Source organism: Pongo pygmaeus, chromosome 19 (assembly GCF_028885625.2).
Source record: "Pongo pygmaeus isolate AG05252 chromosome 19, NHGRI_mPonPyg2-v2.0_pri, whole genome shotgun sequence".
Taxonomy (NCBI): domain Eukaryota; kingdom Metazoa; phylum Chordata; class Mammalia; order Primates; family Hominidae; genus Pongo; species Pongo pygmaeus.
Window position 1 is genome coordinate 73114894 of NC_072392.2, and position 15503 is coordinate 73130396.

General features: G+C 51.7%; 1 protein-coding gene and 1 non-coding gene across 16 annotated transcripts in view; both read right to left on the reverse strand.

Moving 5' to 3' along the window:
• MED24 (mediator complex subunit 24) overlaps nt 1–15503 on the reverse strand; it is a 35166-nt gene that overhangs the window by 6910 nt on the left and 12753 nt on the right. For 9 of the 15 annotated variants that reach the window (XR_010124736.1, XM_054459811.2, XM_054459812.2 and 6 more), the window contains exons 4-20: nt 10184–10222; nt 9790–9863; nt 9185–9417; nt 8984–9040; nt 7412–7523; nt 7122–7272; nt 6715–6828; nt 6111–6158; nt 5590–5672; nt 5211–5297; nt 3802–3913; nt 2877–3019; nt 1974–2011; nt 1449–1531; nt 922–1100; nt 713–812; nt 222–397 (exon numbers count right to left, since the gene is read on the reverse strand). Coding sequence is in view for 14 of the 15 variants with exons in the window: in XM_054459811.2 (XP_054315786.1) it covers nt 222–397; nt 713–812; nt 922–1100; nt 1449–1531; nt 1974–2011; nt 2877–3019; nt 3802–3913; nt 5211–5297; nt 5590–5672; nt 6111–6158; nt 6715–6828; nt 7122–7272; nt 7412–7523; nt 8984–9040; nt 9185–9417; nt 9790–9863; nt 10184–10222 (1829 nt within the window). In the remaining variant the exon portion in view is untranslated. The remainder of the gene's footprint in view (nt 1–221; nt 398–712; nt 813–921; nt 1101–1448; nt 1532–1973; nt 2012–2876; nt 3020–3801; nt 3914–5210; nt 5298–5589; nt 5673–6110; nt 6159–6714; nt 6829–7121; nt 7273–7411; nt 7524–8983; nt 9041–9184; nt 9418–9789; nt 9864–10183; nt 10223–15503) is intronic. The other 6 variants (XM_054459816.2, XM_063656879.1, XM_063656878.1 and 3 more) reach the window with 1 other exon arrangement.
• On the reverse strand, nt 1608–1711 carry LOC129018547 (small nucleolar RNA SNORD124). Its single transcript, XR_008495359.1, has one exon. It is a non-coding gene; the product is annotated as a small nucleolar RNA SNORD124 (small nucleolar RNA).

Sequence of the window (15503 nt, forward strand, 5' to 3'; positions counted from 1 at the left end):
TTCTGACAACACAGCAGGTGCTGGCATATAAACGCTTCTGCCACAGAGACACAGTACATATTTGCCAAGTCAGGTGAGTGAATGCATGAATAGGAAAGTGAGTGAGTGAGTGATCAAGTAGCGTGTTTGCGAAGGTCAGAAAAGAGGGGTGCTTGTTATTGGATATGCTGACTTCTCACAACACACTTGAAGGGTCTGAGAAGGGAAGGCGGGTTACTGACCTCTCATTGTAGAACTGCAGGGTGTTCTCACTAAACAGTGGCCCTGCCAGCTGGCGGATCATCTGCAGCGACTTCTCACGCTCATCCAGCCCCAGCATCCGGACGTGGGCCACAAGCCAAGCCACAGCACACACCGCCAGACTGCATACCTTCCCTTTGATGTTATCAGTGATTTTCTACGGGAGACGGAAAGGTGATGGGCTACCATCTATCTCCCTTTCTTGAGCCAATATCACCTTCTCAGCCTCTGCGGGCAGCTTAGTGCAGCGGGTGGAGTCCCAGGCCACATTCCACACCTCTCTCCACGAGTTTGATCTTCCCAGAGCTACCTGGGCCAGAGGGAGTGGCTAAGACAACAATTACACAAAATATCAATATCAAAACATGAGCTCCTGGATTAAAGGTCTTCTTGCCCTTACGAAACATAACAAGTCATCACTGGCTGGCTCTGTGTCTCAGGGGAGCAAAGGCTGCTGGGAAGGCGGGGCTACCTGGATGGACTCGAAGGCCAGGACCCCATTCTCCCAGGCATTGAGGATTTCCAAGATGGCGGCTGAGATGCTGAGGCAGGCCTCATGCCACTTCATCTGCCTGCGGGTGTGCAGAGAAGTCAGCACAGGGGAGCAGGGGACGGGCTCAGGGAGCGGGTCTTGACCCTGCCCCCACCGCCACCCTTGGAGTGGGCACCCGGGCCACTGACACCAGCTTCATCTCCGATGAGTTGTTGAGCAGGGCCACCAGGGACTCCACTTTGGTGGAGTCGGGGCGGAAGCAGGGGTGGTCAGGGTTCAGGATCTTGCCCTCCTCAGGCATGCAGGTCTGCATCCAGGTCTCGAAGAAGGGCACCTCAGCTCCTGTGCGCGACTCGGACAGAATCACCTGGGAAAGGGGAAGGGGGGCACCAGCCAAGTGGGGAGGGCGCGGCGCCTGCCAGCGCTGGACCTGGGGCTGCACTGTTTCCCGCCAGGCTGCTGCTCCAGCCCAGCCCAAAGACTGGGGACGAACTGGTCTAAGGGAGCCAGACGGGGGCAATGCTGCCACCTAGTGGTCAATGTGAACATGGGGCTGAAGGGGCCTCTACGGACTCCAGCCCGGGTGGGCACCTGGTTTCTGAGGCCCACAGAACTAACTGGCTGAGAGGCTGTGGGGGCGCAGGCGGTGAGGTGGGGAGAGTTCTGGGTTACCTCCTTCCCCTGAGCCCCCGTCCCGGTCGCTCCCCTCTCTCACCTCTGAACCATAGGTCTGGGCCACATGGCACAGCATGAGGAAGGAGATGTCAAACAGCAGGGCCCGGACGGAGGCCGGTTTGGCTGTGGAAGGACAGGAAGGCTGAGCTCCCAGACGAGGGCAAGGGGGAGCCCGTGTCTGGGTCGACAGGCATAGGGATTTGCCTCTAGGAAGGTCAGGGACCAAGTGGCTCCTTCAAAGCTCTGAGGCTCAGAATCCTTTTCTTGGGTCTCAACTGGAACATCATCCCTTCCTTGAGACCAAAGACCCCCAGCACCCTCTCCTGGCATACCTAACCAAGTCATAAAAGGGATGAGGGGGCAAGGAGACACGGGGATGGTCTGGGAAGAATCCTTTTCCAGCATTATCTACTTTCAAACTCTGTGGAAGCTTCCATTGGTCATGGCTCTGAGGAGGGAGCAGAGCCTCCCCCTGTTGAGCCCGGGAGCCCTCCTCCCTCCCACACTCTCCTGCCACACCCCTCCTCAGGGTCCACTGGGCCTGCGGATGCACAGGCTGACTTACTGCTTTCTTCGCTGCCATAGGTTGTGAATTCATTCAAACTGAAAGGAATGGAGACAGGTTGCATTGACCAGGGCATGAGCTGAGCAGTAGCTGGGCGCTGGGGCTACACATGTTCAGAGAGCGGTCGCTAGAGTCTGAGTTACTGGTTAAACTTAAAATGAGACACACTGCTACAGAAAAAAGGTTTTTTTGGTTTTGTTTTGTTTTGTTTTGAGATGGAGTCTCGCTCTGTCACCCAGGCTGGAGTGCAGTGGCACAATCACAGCTCACTGCAACCTCCGCCTCCATTCAAGCAATTCTTCTGCCTCAGTCTCCCAAGTAGCTGGGATTACAGGTGCCCGCCACCACACTCGGCTAATTTTTTGTATTTTTAGTAGAGACAGCGTTTCACCAAGTTGGCCAGGCTGGTCTTGAACGCCTGACCTCAGGTGATCTGCCCACCTCGGCCTCCCTAAGTGCTAGGATTACAGGCGTGAGCCACCGCACCCGGCCAGAAGGATTTTTATTGTTAGAAGATTTCCAAGGCCTAGAGAATGGCTCACTGAATGGAACCATGTTCTATATATGTCAAATTCCAGGGCAACCAAAAAAGGCAACAGAATTGGAGAGCCCCTTATTAATAACTGGGCATACTCGGAATTCCTCCATGCCCAGTGTTCAACACCTCAACCTTACCCTCATCTTTTTACCAAACATGTCCACTCCATCCTCAGCTGAAGAGAAATGAACACTTAGGTCGCGAGAACAGGCCCTTCCTCCAAGATCTCCAGCCAGGATGCTCTGCCTAGTCCCGTGGGTCTCTGGATGAGACCCAGACCCAGGCACCTGACTCTTACCCTGCTACCTCCTCCCAACGCACGGCCTCCCTGCACACCCTGGGGTCAGGGGCTTGGCCTTCCTCACTTGATGAATTTCCGGGCGAAGGATTTCAGCTTTCCAGTGGCGGCGGCGGCAGCCAGCAGCAAGTCCAGACTCTTCCCGGACAGCATGTGGCCCAGGACTCCCAGCAGTCCCTCCGGTGACTTAGAGTGGTCTGCATCCATCGTCTGGGGACAGGACAGGAAATCAAGTCCTGAAGAACACTGAAGACCCCCCACCCAAGATACAGCCTAGCCACATTTTCTCTCTTTCACAACCTAGAATGTAATCTACATCTTTCTGACTTCAATCTGGAAAATCATTCCTAAAACCCACCCTTGCTCTCCGATCCATCCCTCTCATCTACACTGGCATGCAGGTGGTAAGGTTGGAGTGGGCAAGGTCATGGCTAGGATCTTCTCTGTCCTTTCCTTTTTTAGACGGAGTCTCGCTCTATCGCCCAGGCTGGAGTGCAGTGGCGCGATCTTGGCTCACTGCAACCTCTGCCCCACCCCGGGTTCAGTGATTCTCCTGCCTCAGCCTCCCAAGTAACTGGGATTACAGGCATGCACCACCACACCCAGTGAATTTTGTGTTTTTAGTAGAGGCTGGGTTTCACCACGTTGGCCAAGCTGGTCTCAAACTCCTGACCTCAAGTGATCTTCCCACCTCAGCCTCCCAAAATGCTGGGATTACAGGCGTGAGCCACCGCACCCACGTCTCTGTTGTTTCCATGTGAGACGGCCTAAGTGAAAGTGCCTACTGCAGTGCCTGGTGTACAAATGAAGCTCCCACGGATTAGCATTCAGTGGTAGCTGCCCTTGCCTCCCCTTTCACTACCTCCAAAGCAACTATGTATAAAAGCTAAAGGAGACAGAGGTCTGTGGCCTCTGTTTATTTATCTGCAAGCAGATGGAGCACTGGGAAGAAGAAAGAGAAGACTGTGGTGGCCAGGGAAGGGCACACTCACCTTGAGGATGTTTGTGACAGTGGGCTCCGCCCGGAGGATCAGCTGGATGTTGGGCTGGATGTTGGCATTCTCTCCTGATTTCTGCTGGGGTGCGTGCTCTCGGTCCGCTTTGCTGTGGACATCACCAGTTGGCCAAGGAAGGGAAGAGGAATGAAGAGAAATTCTTGACACGTTCCCTCATTCAAGCCCGGAAGGAAATGCGCAGAGGAGGTGGGAAGCATGTAAGAACCTCCAAGGTTGGGGTGAAGTTTATGGAAGCATAGTCAATGTTGCAATCGCTGATTCAGCATTAGTCTTTTTTTTTTTTGAGACAGGTCTCACTCTGTTGCCCAGGCTGGAGTACAGTGGCGCGATCTTGGCTCACTGCAGCCTCTGCCTCCAGAGTAGCTGGGCAATCACCACCACGCCTGACTACTTTTTTGTATTTTTAGTAGAGACGGGGTTTCACCATGTTCTACTGGTCTCAAACTCCTGACCTCAGGTGATCCGCCCACCTTGGCCTCCCAAAGTCCTGGGATTACAGGTGAGCCAGCACGCCTGGCAATTTATCATTAGTCTTTTTTTTTTTTGAGACAGAGTCTCGCTCTGTCACCCATGCTGGAATGCAGTGGCACAATCTCAGCTCAGTACAACCTCTGCCTTCCGGGTTCAAGTGATTCTCCTGCCTCAGCCTCCTGAGTAGCTGGAATTACAGGTGCATACCATCGCGCCCGACTAATTTTTGTATTTTTAGTAGAGATGGGGTTTCACCACGTTGGCCAGGCTGGTCTCAAACTCCTGACCTCGTGATCCACCCGCCTTGGCCTCCCAAATGCTGGGATTACAGGTGTGAGCCACCACACCTGGCCTATCATTAGTCTTAAATGCTCTGAAAGCACATTTAAGATTAAAGGAAGATTCAGGATTTTTATTTATTTTTTTTTTTTTGAGACAAGGTCTCACTCTATCGCCCAGGCTGGGGTGCAGTGGCATGATTTCACCTCACCACAATCTCTGCCTCCTGGGTTCAAGCAATTCTCGTGCCTCAGCCTCCAGAGTAGCTGAGATTACAGGCACACACCACCACGCCTGGCTGATTTTTGTATTTTTAGTAGACATGGAGTTTTGCCATGTTGGGCAGGCTGGTCTTGAACTCCTGGCCTCCAAGTAATCCACCCGCCTCCAGCCTAGGATTTTTACTTTTATCACAAAGATGGGTATGAGTTAAAGAGCAGTGACTAAGAGTGTAAAACTCTGGTCTGAAGACATCCGTGCTTTCTTTTCCTTCCTATTCCCTGTACCCCCAGGCACGGTCCCAGTCACTTGCAGCCCAAACTTTCGACAGGAGGTTGAAAGGCATGCAGTAGCCCTGCCATAACAACAGAGAGGTCAAGGGGCTCTTGGGGTAGCACAGGTGCGCTTGCACTTACCGCTTAGCCATAAGGTTGTTGACGCTGGCCTCAGACAGAAGCCCCTGCTTGCCACATTCTTGGAGCAGGAAGTTTGTACAGTCACAGCTGTGAGGGAGAAAGATGCTGAGGGAACTGGGCACCTGGCTAGGATGGTGAGGGGTGGGAGTGGCAGGTCCCTGAGCAGCATCCTCCCTCTTTCAGGATGAGGAAAATCTGGAGTGCCTGAGGGACGGTAGAGGGGCTCTGGGGACTTGGCAACTATGGGCTGCTGCTTCCTGCCCCTGCCAAGGGAAGTGAACAAGGAGACAGAGTCCCCTGAGGCTTCTCTGGCACAGAGATCGGGGGAAGAGCCCAGAACGCCTTCCAGTAGGGCGGGGGTGACCAGGGGAGCTCATACTTGCAGCGCTGGTCAGCTTTGTCCAACAAGGGTGTGAGCTTCAGCAGGAACTCAAAAGCACAGTTGACATCCTCAGTGAAGTCCTAGAAAGAGGCAGAAGTGTCCATCTGGTTTCCAGGGCCACCAGGCCCTGATCATCTCAGGCAACCTTGTCTGCTGGAGGCATCGGCCTGAGTTGCCTGGCTGCTTTCTGCCTGGAGCCTGGGTGTATGTTGTGGGTGCACGCAGACGCTGAAGCACACACACTGGCTGAAGCACACACACACGCTGAAGCACACACACGCTGAAAGATACACACTGAAGCACACACACACTGAAACACACACACTGAAGCACACACACACACACTGAAGCACACGCACATGCTGAAGCACGCACATTGTGAAGCACGTGCACACTGAGGTGTACACTTGCATCCAGCTCTCTTCCAGGCATAAGAACACTGCCCAGCTGGGGCCTGAAGGACCCTCCCCTTTGCCCTTGTTTCTGCTCCCATGCCTCCATCTCAATCCCCAACTCACCTTGTCTCCATGAGAGTACTTCTTCAACTTCACCAAAACCTGTGGAATCTAGGGGGTGAGGCAGAGGGAAAAACAGGAAGATCCATTTCTTTTCTCTTTCATCTACCCCTGAAGGCATCCCCCCGACCCCCTGCTCCAGGAAGAGAGACAGAACACTCTACCCTGGGAGTGAGAGCACACTTTGTGCTAAATGAGAAAGCCAATAGGTGCCCAGGCCCCTGATGCCCCCAGGCCTAGGCACAGGACACAAGCACCCTGCACCTCTGCTAGCTCAACAGAAAAAAATGCCATAAGCAAAAGTGGATCCCCAGCTTCAAGGAGGACTGGGGCCCCTTTCCTTGGCTCCCTTTACTGCCCTGCACCTATCTGTCTGATGACCAAGCTAAACTGCACCTCTGTGGTAAGAAACAACGGAGTCTGCCAAATGGGCTAAATATAGCCCTGGCACTTTCAGAGAAAATGATCAATGGGAACTTGCGCTGGGATACCTGGCAGGCTGGGCCCAGCGCCCGCAGGGAGGAACACAGGGCAAAGGTCCAGGGTGCCACTGCTCTTGCTAAGAACCATTCCTAGACTGGCTCTGCCCCTCCCACATCCCCAGTACCTTGAGGAAAGTGAAAGCTGTCCACTTGAGCTCCTCCGTACCCTCGGGAGACTCAATGAGCCCCACGAAGCAAGCTTTCCAGATCTCCAGGACAAAAAGTGGGGTGGGGATATGCTGTGGGAAGAGCCAAGGACGAGGCCTAAGAGGGTGCCTGTACCCCGTCACCCTTCTGTGGACTCCGAGGATTTGGCTGGGTCAGAGACTGCATGGCAGAGTCACTCTCCAGCTGTGTGCTGAGAACGAGGGGCGTAAGGTCCAATGACAGAAGTGTGCACGACTGGCACCCACTTTCCATCATGGAGCAGGAGAAACCCCACTTCTCCCAGGGAGGATCAGAAGCATCCTCCCTCCTGCCCCCAACAGGCTGGCCCGCCTTGGAGAAGGGAGAGCCACTCGGCCCCTCCCACCTGCATGCGCTTCACCATCATCAGCTGCTCCACCAGGGACTGCGTCTCGCCTGTCAGGTTCATGGTGCCCTCGAGCAGGATCACAGCGTGGACAGTGGGGAAGCCGGTCTTGTGCATCTGCTCCGCATGCACAGACAGCATCGTGGGGATGCTGAGGGGTCACAAACACAGGTGACAGTGTTTGGGGGGCCAAAGGTGAAGGCGGAGAGGATGGCACCAGGTGCCACATCTTCCCACCCCAGGGTGTGTCCTCCCTCTCCCTCCACCACCATCCCCCAGGGAGCCGGTACCTCCTAATGAGGGTGCCGCACTGCTCAGCCTGGCTCCGGAGCTGTGGGTTGCTGAGATTGGCCAGGATCTCTCCAAGTTTCAAGAGAGAATGCTCGATGGCAGTCCAAGAAGCTGGCAGAGGGAAGGAAGTACAGAAACGTGATGGGAAACAGGGGAGAAGGAGCGCCTGGCCCTGAACTCCTCGATTTTGGCACCCCCTCCGGCACACGAAACCACACAGGAAGGCTTCCCCTGAGGACGACAGGGAGGGAGGGGCCTAAGGGCAGCATGCACTGTTTCCAGAAGGGGGGTAGGCACCTAGAGCTGGAAACCCCAGAGACCCCAAAGGCCTGACTGCCAGGGGACACAGCCAGCTGACTTCAGAAGGTATGGCATCACACAGGCTCAGGAGAGAGAGGCAGAGGGAGGCCAGAATCCAGTGGCTGGAACAGGGAGGGCAGCCACAAATCACTCGAGGAGTGGGCGGATCCCAAAGTCCAGTCTTACAGAGGCTGTCACTCTCCTCTGGGGGAGCTGGGTCCCTAAATGGCCTTCTCATTCTCAACCACTCCCTCATCTAGGCATTGCGTTTGCTGCCCTCCCCTGCTGAAGGCCTCTCACACACTCTCTCTCCAACTCCCACCATGCTCTAAGCTTCTGTTCAAGCCCCAGTTCCTTTAGCAACTCACCCAACTGGTCTAACTCACTGTTCTCTCCTTCCTTAATGCCCACACTCATGGTCTAAGCCATATCAGTTAGCACTGAATTATAAGTTACTTATCCTAGTTACAATTCCAGAGGGTCAAATGATGAATAATGGCACCAACTAGCCCATTAACCTCCATGGAGCATAAAAGGGGAAAAAAAAGACAAGACCTGAGATCCATTAAAATTCAGTATTCATCCGATTTTCAGCCAATAAACATTTATCAAGGGCCCAAGGTAGGGAAGAGGCTGTCAACACAGTCCATTTTTATATAAAGATTGTCTTTTCGGACTTTTCACAGGCAGTAAAACATACTTGGGGAAGAAATAAATACACTAGTCGTAAAACAAGCTCTCCAACCAGGTCCTGAAGCCTCAGGAGTAGCCCATTCTAGCATACTTGTTCCTGGAGAACAAGAGATCTGTAGGTGGTCCCAAGCCACTTGGGCTTCAAGGAGCAAGACTATGGCCTTAGGACCCCGTTGCTGGAAATACCGGCATCTTCCCTCCCGCCAGGTGATCTGTCTGTTCTCAGGCTCTGGAAAGTACCAAAACTTAACATCTGAACTTGAGTCAAGAGGCATATGGTACAACAGGCCCAACAGCAGACAGGCACTGTGTTAAAAGGGGCATTTTAGGTAACATTCAAATACAAGAGTCATTTGCTTCCAGGCGATGAGTAACATGGAGACAAACACAATAATGGACACTGTGCTTGTCTTGTCCTCTAGTTTTTTCCTCATCTGTGACGTACTAGTCTTGCTCCCCACTAGCAGCTATGCTTGATGAGGGCAGGGACCCTGCCACATGCTCCTTTGGTAGCCCCCCACCCCCCCGCCACCAGCACCTAGCACAGTGCTGGGCGTACGACAATGCTCAGTAAATACCTGTTGGTTGATTGGCTCGGGTGCCACCCTGCCCAAGTCCCTGGGATGTGTGCAATGCTTATGGGGAGAAAAAAAAGGAAGTGGGATGGTTTCAGATCCTCCTGGAAAGAGGTGGGATGGCATCCTGCCTCTCCCTTCTCAATTAAAGGACCGGCTATGGGAGCAGCGGCAGGTGGGGCTCAGGGGAATCAAGGGACATACAGGCCTCCTCTAGTTTGGCGATGTGCAGCAGGGCCCGGTTCTTGGTGCTGCTGAGGGTTTTCTCCAGGCGCTGAAGGCACATGGCAAGCTGCTTCTCCCCAGCGGCTGGAGTGCCGGCCTCCAGGCCCTCCCGGAGCCGCTCTGCAGAGGCTGCCGTGCAGCGCAGCAGCCAGTGGAGGGCGCTAAGAAGGGCTCGGCACAGTCCGATGCATTCCTCTGCTTTGCCGTGACAGCTACAGGGAAGGAGGCAAAATCAGCCGCTGTTCTTCCAATGGCTGAAATCCGACCCACATCAATGTTCCCCAGAGTCCCTGGCACTCCCCTACTAGGGACTAGGGCTGAGAAGCTAGCAAAGTCCTGGGGAAGATGCTTAGCCCCTTTGGCTTCTACTGGACAAGATTTCAAATGAGCTACTCCAGACAGAGAGGAGGCACTCTGCCCTAAGGGAGTAAGAAAAGGAGGGGACAGGTGAGTGTGGATGGGCAGGTGGGGAGAAAAAATGTTCGAACCCGGAGTTGGTCTCGGTCTGTGTGCTAGGAGCTGCACCTCTGCACTAAGACAAGGCTGGAACATTGTATTGTGAGCCCCCTTACCCCTGCCCTTACCTCAGACGGTCACAAAACATGTCCATGATGTCCAGCAATGCCTGGACACACAGGTCCCGAGAAAAGTCATCAAACTGTAGAAAGGACAGTGGAGATGCTACGGAATGCCCCCATCCACCCCCAGGTCTCACATGAGGCAGACGGTGCGTTCAGGACTCCTGCTCCTCTCTCCTCCAACCTTGGGTTCCAAACTCAGCATCCTCAACACTGGTCATTGGCTCCCAAGCACCAGCCCCTACTTGCCAGGATCCCCCTCCCATGGAAGGCCAGCAATGCCAGCCAGAGGCATCATGTGCTGCCTATCCAGCCTCACGGGTCACAGCATCAGGGCCGTCAAGGAGGTGGGGCCTTGTCTGTCATCCCCAACCTAGCTCCTGAGTGTCTACGGTCATACCTTACTGATGGCTGTGAGGACAGAAGAGTAGGACACCATCTGGAGAGAAGGAAGAAAGATAATCTTTAGACAACTAGTCTCCCACAGTTGAGAGGAACAAACACTGATGCTTCAAGTTGCTGCAGCTCTCCTGAACCTCAACTCCTTCCAGAGGCCCTCTTCAACCCAAGGAAGGAGAGGCAGTGTCACTGTGCACTGCCCTGTTCCTGCCTCTGTCAGACTCACTGCAAATGGTATCAGCATAAGCCCATCAAGAAGATGATTTTGGGGATACTCAAAGGCTCCATGTTTCAGGCCGGGCACAGTGGCTCACGCCTGTAATCCCAAAACTTTGGGAGGCCGAGGCGGGTGGATCACGAGGTCAGGAGTTTGAGACCATCCCGCCCAACATGGTGAAACCCCATCTCTACTAAAAATATAAAAATTAGCTGGGTGTGATGGTGCGTGCCTGTAATCCCAGCTACTCAGGAGGCTGAGGCAGAAGAATCGCTTGAATCAGGGAGTTGGAGGTTGCAGTGAGCCGAGATCATGCCACTGCACTCCAGACTGGGAGCAGAGCGAGACTCTGTCTCAAAAAAAAAAAAAAAAAAAAAAAGCGCCTGCTATTCACTGTCCTCAATAAGCATGGGTTAACTGACGGCTAGTGGGCAGAAGCATGGGCAAGAGTGAAGCCATGTCACTGTATTCCTACAGCTTCCGGCAAGAACAGGGGTTTTAATGGGTAAGAACTAGAGACAAAGAAACATTTCCTGCACTGAGCAGGTAGTACCTGCACCTTGAAACAGGGAGTGGCTGGGCGTGGTGGTTCACGTCTGTAATCCCAGCACTTGAGGATGAGGCAGGATTATCTGAGGTCAGGAGTTCAAGATTAGCCTGGCCAACGTGGTGAAACCCTGTCTCTACTAAAAATACAAAAATTAGCTGGGCGTGGTGGCCTACGCCTGTAATCTTAGCTACTTGGGAGGCTGAGACAGGAGAGTTGCTTGAGCCTGGGAGATGGATGTTGCAGTGAGCCGAAATCTTGCCACTGCACTCTAACCTGGGTGACAGAGTGAGGCTCTGTCAAAAGAAAAGAAAGGGAGGGAGAGAGAGACAGAGAGGGAAGGAAGGAAAGAAGGAAGGAAGGAGGGAAGGAAGGAAGGAAAAAAGGAAAGAGTAAGTTTTACTGTACAAACTCTTATTTGTTCTCCAGAACTTACTCCCTAGGACCCATCCAGGACACCTTCCCTGATCAACCCCAACCTCCCCCACAAAGCTGAAACCCTTCCTCTGTGCTCCAAGTAATCACCTAAGGCTCATCATTACACGGCGGGTGCCTGCAGTCCCCACTAAATTAGAAGCCCCTTGAGGACAAGGATGCTTTTACTCAGTGACCACCACAAACTTGATGTTTGTAGAATGAATAAATAAAAGCACACCTTTAGCTCAGCATGTCTCAAAGTAGCTTCCAAAGCTGCCCTATCCAATACAGAAGTCACTAGCCCCATGTGGCTATTTAAATTTAAATTAATTAAAGTTAAATAAAATTTGGCCGGGTGTGGTGGCTCATGCCTGTAATCCCAGCACTTTGGGAGGCCAAGGCGGGAGGATCATGAGGTCAGGAGATCAAGACCATCCTGGCTAACATGGTGAAACCCCGTCTCTACTAAGAATACAAAAAATTAGCTGGGTGTGGTGGCGGGCGCCTGTAGTCCCAGCTACTAGAGAGGCTGAGGCAGGAGAATGGCGTGAACCCGGGAGGCAGAGCTTGCAGTGAGCCAAGATCGCACCACTGCAATCCAGCCTGGGCGACAGAGCTAAACTCTGTCTCAAAAAAAAAAAAAAAGAAATGTCACACACACACCCTGAGCTTGTATGTAACATAAATTTGAGAAACACTGGATTAAACAAATAATGAGAACTTTACCACAGAACTTCTCAGAACCATGATATACTCATATACAATGAGAATCTCTAAGAAGACTGATGATAAAACAAAGCAATATCCTTTAAATTTACTTGACCAAGGAATCTCATGTACCTAGTATTTCCAAAATACATTTTGGGAAATTCTGCCTGAATAGTAAGTTCCCAGAAGACAGAGATGGTATTGAATTTATATCTGTTTCTCTAGCATCTAGCCCAAGAACTGGTATACAATAGGTCCTCAGGAAGTTTTTACTGCTTTGAATAGATGAATTCTACTAACTAGTTGCCTTCTGGAAAAATCTTACCTTAAAATAAATTTCTGTTAGTAAAACCTATTCATCACCATCATAAGACTGGAGATCTAGTTCAAAAGAAATAATTTCTCCTAACTGAAATTAAACCCTACATAAAAAAATCTTGTCATATTAAAAAAATAATTATAGCATGTTGATAAAATATAAATAATGCCATAAAAAATAATTACAGTGGTATACTCAAAATCAGTGGCAAAGTATACCAAAATACAAAAGCAGTATACAATGATAGAAACTATCAGGACAATCACCTCCTAGGCTGTCTCTGCTGGAGGAGTGGAAGCCTCCAAAGATTTAAGAAGAAAGCTGTCAGCGGGGTGCAGTGGCTCACGCCTGTAATCCCAGCACTTTGGGAGGCCAAGGCGAGTGGATCATGAGGTCAAGAGATCAAGACCATCCTGGCCAACATGGCGAAACCCCATCTCTACTAAAAATACAAAAACTAGCCGGGCATGGTGGCGCATGCCTGTAATCCTAGCTACTCAGGAGGCTGAGACAGGAGAATCGCTTGAACCCAGGAGTCAGCGGTTGCAGAGAGCCAAGATTGCACCACTGCACTCCAGCCTGACAACAGAGCGAGACTCCATCTCAAAAAAAAAAAAAAAAAGGAGAGGAAGAAAGCCATCTGCTCAGTCACCTGGGTATGGCAAACTTTCCATCCATGTGCAGTTTCCCTCTCACCAAAATACACTGCTCTGTTCAGCCATCTTTCACTAGTACTCCTGGGTGAACAGGAGCAAAACACAGAGGGCTTAAATACCGTCAGTGTTCAGAACCACCATACTGTGAGGCCAGAGCTAGTGTCTGATATCCATCAGAAAGCTGGGAGCCTGCCTGGGCAGGATGACCATAACGTTCCGGCGAGTGTTTTGTTTATTTATAACTGATGTCCCCATAGCGAGTGCTTGGCAAAGAACTGAACCTTGCTGGATACCAACCTGCAGGGGGAGCTGGATGTCCCCACTAAACACTGACCCTCAAATGCCAGGAGAGAAACCCCCTAATTACGCATGTTCCGAGGGATGCCATTCGTCAAAATGAATTTATGGTCTTCAAATTCTGAATTCTGTTCAGTAGATTTCTGCTAACTGTATCAACAAAGCACACCTACTTCAGAGACCCAACAATGCTTTCTACATGACGAACTGTTTTACACAGCAGGATCTGGCCTATTCTAGTCTTAATCATTCTATCACAGTAGAAGCTCCGAACCACCACAGGCCCCCAGGGCAGGAGACCCTCTGTGTGGCCACCACACTTGTGGCTAGCCCCGCCTGACCCTGCAGCTGCTCTCAAATCCTCTCTGCTCTTCTGAATATTCAACACCCCAACTACTCCTAAGTGCCCTCTACTCGCATAACATTGGGCCAAAGAGCCTCTTGACTCTGAAGGAAGAATAAATTACTAATTTTGCACAGCACTTGAGAGGTCACAAGGGTCTTTCCTATCTATTTACTTCTGTTACTTCAGCCTCTTTCTCTTTCTTCCCTTTCCCATCAGTGTTTACACATCTCAAGACTCTTCTATTGGTCTGTTTGTTGTTTGAGACAGGGTCTCGTTCTGTCACCCAGGCTGGAGTGCAGTGGTGCTCCTGGGTTCAAGCAATCCTCCCACCTCAGCCTCCTAAGTAGCTGGGACTACAGGTGCACACCGCCATGCTTAAATTTTTTTTTTTTTTTTTTGAGACGGAGTCTCGCTCTGTCGCCCAGGCTGGAGTGCAGTGGCAAGATCTCAGCTCACTGCAAGCTCCGCCTCCCGGGTTCACGCCATTCTCCTGCCTCAGCCTCCCGAGTAGCTGTGACTACAGGCGCCCGCCACCAAGCCCAGCTAATTTTTTGTATTCTTAGTAGAAGCGGGGTTTCACCATGTTGGCCAGGATGGTCACGATCTCCTGACCTCATGATCTGCCCACCTCGGCCTCCCAAAGTGCTGGGATTACAGGTGTGAGCCACTGTGCCAGGCTAATTTTTTTTTTTTTTTTTAGACAGAGTCTCACTCTGTTGCCCAGGCTGGAGTGCAGTGGCACAATCTCGGCTCACTGCAACCTCTGCCTCCTGGGTTCAAGCGATTCTTCTGCCTCAGCTTCCCGAGTAGCTGGGATTACAGGCACGCGCCACCATGCCCGGCTAATTTTGGTATTTTTAGTAGAGATGGGGTTTCACTGTGTTGGCCAGGCTGGTCTCGAACTCCTGACCTCATGATCCACCCGCCTCCGCCTCCCAAAGTGCTGGGATTACAGGCGTGAGCCACCATGCCCAGCTGCCTGACTTTCGTATTTTTTGCAGAGATGGGGTTTTGACATGTTGTCAAGGTTGGTCTCAAATTCCTGGTCAAGTGAGTTGCCCACCCACCCTGGCCTCCCAAAGTCCTGGGATTACAGGTATGAGCCTGGCCTAGATTCTTCTATTTTTAAAAGAGCTTCCTATAGACCCCACACTTCCATTTAACCACCATCCCATCTCTGCTGCTCTTCACACATATAAAAGTTATTATTTTTTTAAATTTTACTTTTTTCTTTTTTTTTTTTGAGACAGTCTCACACTGTTGCCCAGGCTGGAGTGCAGTAGCGCGATCTTGGCTCACTGCAACCTCCGCCTCCCAGGTTCAAGAGATTCTCCTGCCTCAGCCTCCTGAGTAGCTGGGATTACAGGCATGTGCCACCACATCTGGTTTATTTTTGTATTAGTAGAGACAGGGTTTCACCATGTTGGCCAGGCTGGTCTTGAACTCTTGACCTCATGATCCGCTCCCTCGGCCTCCCAAAGTGCTGGGATTACAGGTGTGAGCCACTGAACCTGGCCTTTTTAATTTTACTTTTTTAGTAGACATGGGGTCTATGTTGTCTAGGCTGGGCTCGAACTCCTGGCCTCAAGTGATCCTCCTACCTCGGCCTCAAAAAGTGTTGGGATTACAGGTGTGAGCCACTGAACCTGCCCTTTTTAATTTTACTTTTTTAGTAGACATGGGGTCTATGTTGTCTAGGCTGGGCTCGAACTCCTGGCCTCAAGTGATCCTCCTACCTCGGCCTCAAAAAGTGCTGGGATTACAGGTGTGAGCCACTGAACCTGGCCTTTTTAATTTTACTTTTTTAGTAGACA